Source organism: Pristiophorus japonicus, chromosome 6, assembly GCF_044704955.1.
Source record: "Pristiophorus japonicus isolate sPriJap1 chromosome 6, sPriJap1.hap1, whole genome shotgun sequence".
NCBI lineage: Eukaryota > Metazoa > Chordata > Chondrichthyes > Pristiophoridae > Pristiophorus > Pristiophorus japonicus.
Window position 1 is genome coordinate 182,297,961 of NC_091982.1, and position 7,643 is coordinate 182,305,603.

At 39.0% G+C, this 7,643-nt stretch overlaps 1 protein-coding gene across 1 annotated transcript in view; it reads left to right on the forward strand.

Annotated features, from left to right (window-relative positions):
- The window catches only part of ppp1r2 (protein phosphatase 1, regulatory (inhibitor) subunit 2), a 37,695-nt gene extending 33,434 nt beyond the window's left edge, over window positions 1-4,261 (forward strand). The window contains exons 5-6 of the mRNA XM_070883466.1: window positions 65-223; window positions 2,851-4,261. Coding sequence (XP_070739567.1) covers window positions 65-223; window positions 2,851-2,894 — 203 coding nt within the window. The 3' untranslated portion in view covers window positions 2,895-4,261. The remainder of the gene's footprint in view (window positions 1-64; window positions 224-2,850) is intronic.
- Window positions 4,262-7,643: the final 3,382 nt, after the last annotated feature.

A 7,643-nucleotide genomic window follows, 5' to 3' on the forward strand; every position in this document is an offset into this window, starting at 1 on the left:
TTATATGATATTTCCTGAAAAAACATAGCTTCTTATAATGATAAACCTTCCTTTTTTTTTGAAGAAAACAAAAAGCAGTTTGAGATGAAGAGAAAAATGCATTACAATGAAGGCATGAATATCAAATTAGCAAGACAGCTAATAGCCAAGGAACTAGACGATGCTGAAGAGGATGATGATGACATGAAAGGAGCTCGAGACCGAGAAGAGGATTTTGAAGATGGTAACCAGTAAATCGCTGCATTTTCACATGAAATACATTGTATCGGCTTTGGAACTAAAGTGATTTGGGACAAATCTGATTATAGCTCAGTTTGTAGAATTCACAATAGTTTCACAGATCCCTTCCAATCTTGAAAGCTATGCAAATGTAGGTTGTTGGAATGGTGATGTAAAGTAATTACATTGTAGCATTTCAAAAAAATCTGCCAATTTTCTAAAGCATCTAAAATAGTCTGTTTTTCATCAACACTTAGAGTTAAACTTTTTCATTTACCTCCACAAAAAGGACATTGGTGCTGAGCATGTAAAGGATCAGGTGTGCAAGCATTTTAATGAAAACTTGTTCATGGTTGTCATCTGGATTTTGATGAATTATCATGCTGGAGTTCAACCCCAAGTTTCAAGCCTTGTCTGTTTTTATATTGCATAATGGCTACATGATTGCTGCCGCCTCCCACCAACTCTGCACTGTTGCTTAATCTAACTTGGAAATAGTGCCAAATATTGGACTACGATTCCTAGATCTGACAATTCTGACATCAAGTTGTGGACACGCCAGAATTTTCTCCATCCAACATTGGTAGGGCTGATGCTCTTGTACATTGCTCCCTCTGGAAATGCCACACTCCAACTTCCTGATGCTCTCTTCTCCCTGGCTGCTTGCTCTAGCTCAATCACATGGGATCAACTTTGTCTTCTGTTTGACCCTGAATCCCATATACTAACCATCAACAAGACCACCTCTTTCCACCTCTGAAAATTCACTGCTTTTAAACTTTTATCTCACCATCACTGCTGAAACCCTGATCACCTATCTCACCTCCAGGCTCAACTTCCCTCATGCTGTCCTCACTTGAGGCTTGCAGACAACTTGTCTAAATCTCCGTTACCTACATCCTATCCTTTACATAGTTCTGCTTGACTTTTAGAAACATAAAAACAAGGTGCAGGACCAGGCCATTCAGCCCTTCAAGCCTGCACCGCCATTCAATAAGATCTTGGCTGATCATTCAACCTCAGTACCCCTTTGGCTGTAAGGGCCATATCTAACTCCCTCTTGAATATATCTAACAAACTGGCTTCAACAACTTTCTGCGGTAGAGAGTTCCACCGGTTAACAACTCTCTGAGTGAAGAAGTTTCTCCTCATCTCGGTCCTAAATGGCTTACCCCTTATTCTTAGGTTGTGACCCCTGGTTCTGGAACTCCCCAGCAACAGGAACATTCTTCCTGCCTCTAACCTGTCCAATCCCGTCAGAATTTTATATTTTGGCACCAACCTTCATTGGTTCCCTGTCCCCAGTGTGTTGAATTGAAATGCCTCATCCTCATTTGCAGTCTAGCACCAGCTTATCTCTGCAACCACCTCCAGCCCTCTGTACCAGTGTATTCCCTCCAAAGCGCTGAGTGGTTTCCTGTCTATACTCCCCTCCTTCTACTCCTTCAGTCATCTTGGCCCTACACTGCAACTTCATTCCTAAATTTCTCGGAACTAACACTATCCCCACCGTCTACTCTCGCCTTCTGCTACTGCTCAGTGTTCATTTATCTTCTGTTGGTCACCTTGGAATGTTTATTATGGTGTTGGTAATGATCTGGCGCAAGACCTAGAGCTGCAGGTGGTTGCAAAACCGGGAATAAAAGTAGTATGTTGTAAATGGGAACATAAAGGAGTTAGGAAAAGGTTAATGAAATGATGCACCTCTGTCAGGTCTTTGCTTCATTGTTACCAACTATTTCATTACAAATGGTAAACTATAAATGGTGTACAACATCCAAGCCAGTTGTAACAAACTTAAATGGATTATTAGGTTTAACTGACTCCCCAACCTACAAAATGCTAGCACAAACTGTGAGTTTGTCTCTATTATCATTATCCATTTGTCAGTCTCTTAGTGAAAATTGTGAAATCTAACTTTGAAAGAAATCTGTTTAGTCCGTTAGCTGAAAGAAATACTTACATTTATATAGCGCCTTTACAGCTAATTAAATACTTTTGGAGTGTAGTCACTGTTGTAATGTGGGAAACAGGTAGCCAATTTTGTGCACATCAAGCTTCCACAAACAGCAATGTGATAATGACCAGATAATCTGTCTTTGTTATGTTGATTGAGGGATAAATATTGTTCAGGACACCAGGGATAACTCCCCTGTTCTTCTTTGAAATAATGCCATGGGATCTTTTGCATCCACCTGAGAACGTCTCATCCGAAACTTGGCACCTCCAACAGTGCAGCACTCTATCAGCACTGCACTGGAGTGTCAACCTAGATTTATGTGTTCAAGTCCATGGAGTAGAATTTGAACCACCAGCCTTCTGACTCTGAGGCGAGTGTGCTACCCACTGAGCCACAGCTGACATTACGAAGCCAATAAGGGATAGTTCTTCAGTGCACAGCCCCATAGAAATTACCAACAATAAGTAAAAAATGACCAATGTGTATAAACAAAGGACAAACAGTTACCTAATAACTATTGGACAAAACAAGGTTTCCAAAATAAATTGCCCTCATTTAATTTATGGGTGGTTTAATTATGTGTTAAGGCTTGTGCTAAAGCAGAAATATACTTCGAACTGTTTTTTAAAAAATATTCATTTTCTGACTTTTTGTGTTTTCTTTCCCATCAGATACAGATGAGGAACTTTCTGAAAATGACGATCCAGAATCGTAGAGCAAAGCCATTTTAAAAAATCTGGCACAAAATATCCCTGCTAATAGCGTTTGCCATCAATGAGTTTTAACTTATTGAAATGCTGAGGTGTTTCATTGACAATCCAACTTGCATTTAGAAAAGTGTAGTTCCATCTGTGCACTCAGAATTTTGCAGTCGGTGTATTTCTCCCGTGACGTAAATAAAATCCTCTTGGGAGATGGGCAGGATGTGCCTGTCTGCCTGTGTTTTTTGTGCTTGCACCGAGGTTGGATCACTGAAAAAAACACTTGTTTCCTGGAAACTGCAGTAGCTCAGAATTCATTGACTAGTACATAACAGAACATTTTCTAGCAGCTCTCTACCCATTGATACGCTTGTGGTACTTTCATATCTGTATGATACTGTGTGCATGGTGCTTAGTTCACATCGATACAATTGTGCAGTTCATTTTTTTTTTACAGTAGTACTCTTTCATATAATGTTTGGCATCAGGTAGCCAGTTTTAGTTCACATTTTTATTTTTTAATTTAAGCAGTTTTTGCTCTCTGGAGCTTGCCTTTGGAAAGTGTTCAAAATGGACGTCCCGATAGGTGATTTGCGAACACAATGCAACCTTTTGTTCTTGAAATAATTTAATGCTGCTGATGATGTAAGTTAACACAATTTATACTTGTGTTGATGTTAGCAAGTGTCACTTAAATATACTGGAATCCTAAAAACCCAATCTAATACCAAGTGTAAAAATATATTTTAACAAGTGCCACAAAAACTTACCTGTAGTTTATTTTGGGTAAGGGAAAAAAATCCCAATAAAGTTGCATGAATCAGTATTTGGTGTAATGTACAGCTTTACATAGGGCAATGAAAGGGATAATGTATTTTAAATTTTTTGATTTAAATGGTAGTATAGTTTTCAGTGAAGATGTTTATATCTCCACAAATTCGGATTTAAGAAACTCTTAACTGGCTAGTGGATTTGAGTGGCACATGGCTATAAAGCACTTCAGTACCAGGTTGTGAAACAAGCCATTTCTATAATTGAAACAAGACTGTATTTTTTCATTCCAGGGTCCAAACACTAATTTTCTCTGGAATATTTTGTCTGTGGTCATAGATGGAACACATCATTGAAATTAATTTATTTTACAGATATGCACACTCCCTGAACATTAGTAAATATCTTGTAATGTTTAACAAATCACAGTTGTATTGTAATATTTCATCGAATTATTATATTTGTTTACTGTTTCTAATTCCAGCCAAGACAACGTTGGCTTCTATGGCCTTAACACAGTATTGTGCTAACTTCAATATAAGAAAACTATACCTGTTATGTGAATGGAGAGAAAATAAAAGGTGTACAGTCACTTTATTGTGTACATGCACTGAAGATTTTATTGTCTGGTTTACTTGAAAGTGAAGGGGTTATTATCCCCTTCTGCATTGCACTCGCTGCAGTTCAGAGTACATAATTATTTTAAAAAAGCATTAAAAAAAGTGAGGTAGTAAACTACAATGTCTGTTATAATGCATAAAACAAATTTTATGTAAAGCTTCATTCTGAGTTTAATGTTGGGTCAATATAAATACCGTATATACTCGTGTATCATGCGACTTTTGAAGACCTAAATTGTAACCTAAATTTGGGGGGTCGCATGATACGCGAGATACAAAATTTGCGGGTGTGAAGTGCTGGCCAAGATTAGGCTGTTAGGCTGTTAAGCAGACCGTATCCACGCTGAATCTCGGCAGGTATCTCCTGGGCTGGATTGCAGCCTCTATTGTCGCTTGTACTGTATCGGGGGGGATGAGAGAGAGTCGCGGAGGTCGGGGGGGGAGAGAGTCGCGGAGGTCGGGGGGGGGGGGAGGAAAGAGACCGGACCGGATCCGACCTGACCCCCAGTGACCCAACCCGACCTCCTCTTCACCCCACCCCCCCGGCGACCCGACCTCCGCCACCCACAACTCCTTCTGAAGTTTGCTGCATTATTAGAGGCTCCATCTATCTCAGCCCATGCTTCTTTTATCCGCAAACACAGTAGAGGCTGTGGCTGAACGACGCTAGTCAAGCCAGCTGGAACGATTGCTGTATCGGTATTCGATTCGCGAACAGCTTTCACAGCAGAATCCACTCGATGTTTCATGTTAAGGTCTGTATTCGATCTTAAAAAAGTGACTCGGATGATACATGAGATATATGGTAAAATCATGTTTTGGGGACGAAAATTTAGGGGTCGCATGATACGCGAGATCGCAGGATACACGAGTATATACGGTAAATAGCCTGTTACTAAATGATAGGATTACCAAATTGGGAAATACATCTAGCTTTGATTAGTACTTGAATCTTAATTCTCAAGTTAAAATTGTGTGCCAAAATGTTGACAATCTCAAAACTATTTAAGGAAGTTTGGTTAGTAAATTACCATAAGGAGGATATGATTTTGTTCAAATAGTTTACAAAAGGCCAAATTTTATCCCCGCGCTGATTATTGTCCATATAGGAATAGTTCTGCCTTTTGATGACTACGATGGTTTCATTGTAAAAGGTGGCAGTATCAGAAATAACACCATTTGTTACATTTTTTAACATGTATTTTGTTTTCACATGATTTTAATAGCAGAGACCATAAGATCAAGTTCCATGTGCAGATTTGATTTTGATATGCCAGTGTAACAGGAAAAAAACATTGCTTGATTGACAGTGAAAATAAATTGTTGATATATTTTGGATATTTTAATGCATTATTTACACTTTTTATATAAAGTGTACTGCATTGATCTATTGAAAGAAACGATCATAAAAGCATCTCTGACAAGTTGGGGTAGATTTTAACTTTGTGCGATAGTGTAATGGGTGATAGCGAATCGGCAGCCCAAGTCAACGAAAATAAAAATTGGGAGAGATGTAAAACAGCCAGCAATCACCCGTTTTACATTATCACAGTCAAAATCTACCCTTATTTGTTTTTCATCATACTTTTATGGTTGAAAAACTGTGTATAAAATTATACATTTGGTTATTTAATGGAAGCATATGTAGTTATAATTTACATTTTTTTTTAAACTATCTTTTTGATCCTTCGCTTTAGCCCCCTCTTTCTTTTACCCCTCTAAAATACACTGATTCCTGCTATATGTACCCAAACTATTGCTTATTTGGCATTTTTATCTGACAGTATATTTGCACAACATTCTGTTCAAGAACATGGATCTTTTTTTCTATTGTTAGCACAGAGGAATTTAGTACAACCACAATACTGGTCTGAAATGGCCTCATGAAACAGACCATTGAAAACATGGAACTAGAATAAAAATAATTGAAGAAATAGCTTAAATATTAAATTAAGAAAGCAAACTCTCTAAGTTACTAATGGAGTACATTGTCCTGAATTGTTTTGAATTTTTTATAGCAATCAAATAATGCAGATAGATTTCAGTCTGAGTGCTCTTGGGATCTATTGTCTATGTTTGAAAGAGGTTACTGATGGGTATTGCATGGGGAGATCATTTATAATGATGGTTTCTTAGTTTTACTTAATGAAATTTAATCGTACACTTGCAATAAAAGAGGCAGTACTGCTGTGTAATTCTCCACGTACAACTTTTACTAATGTATTTATGTTTGAATTGAATGTATTGAAATAAAGTTGCTGCTAATTTGTTAAATTATCTTACCTTTCACTATTCAAACATGGTTGAGTATCTATGCAACAATGAGCAATAAATTGTTTTCGTCATGAGACAGTTTAAAATGAAATCAAATCAACATTGACATCATAGAGATTTGACTATGATCTGAGTCACTGGAACTACAGAATTTTTCCATACCTTTAACGTGGCTTTCCATTCAACACTGGGGGAACAGGATTGAGGTGAATACAAACTCCATGTCATTAATGAGCAGACCAAGGATCCTCTTGCACTACATCCTTGCTTAGACGTATTGTTCCTTCATTTTCATTGAATCTAAATCCAGGCATTCCCTCCTTAGCATCATCACCTCAAAAACTAGCAGTTCAAGGGAAAAAAGCCCACAACTACCTATTCTGAGAAGCTAGGGATGGGTGATAAATGCAGCATTGCTACTGGTGCTCATATCCTGAGAACAAATGTTTTTAAAGGCCATTCGTACACCATGTTTGTGCTGCCTCTTTGCTCTCTCCATATCTGTAGTTTCCTCTGCTTCAAATGTTTACACTTCACAAGTTGAATTGGCCTCTGCCTCAACCACTTTCTATGGCTGAGCATTCCATACTCTTAACAACCCTGCATGAAGATTGATAATGATTTTAAATTGATAACTCCCACAGCCAAAAGAAACTCTTTCCCACTCCATCACAATTTTAGACATCTCTACTAAATTTGGTGAATCTACTGTAGGGGGTAGAAATTGACCTCCGCCCCAAATGGGGCGCGCCCTGACCAGTTATCAGGGCCGAGTTACAACGTCTCTCCCCTTCAGTTAAAGGGGAGCGCTGCTGCGAACTCTGCAGCCACTTCAGTGGCAAACACTGGGCCACCAGGGCAGGTTTCAGATGGGTCAGCGGCCTGATATCCAAGCGGAGGTGCCAGGCTGCCTGTTAGAGGCCTGGCCGAACCCAGGGCATAATTGTCAGGCCAACCTGGCAGTCGGCCAGTAATAAAAAATAAAATGGCGCCGTTGGCAGCGTCTCCTCCCCTTTAAGGGCGGCCGCGGCGCTGACCAACAAGAAGTACACTGACCGAAAAAGCTGTCGGCAATTCCACAAGAGTGATATTTCTCTC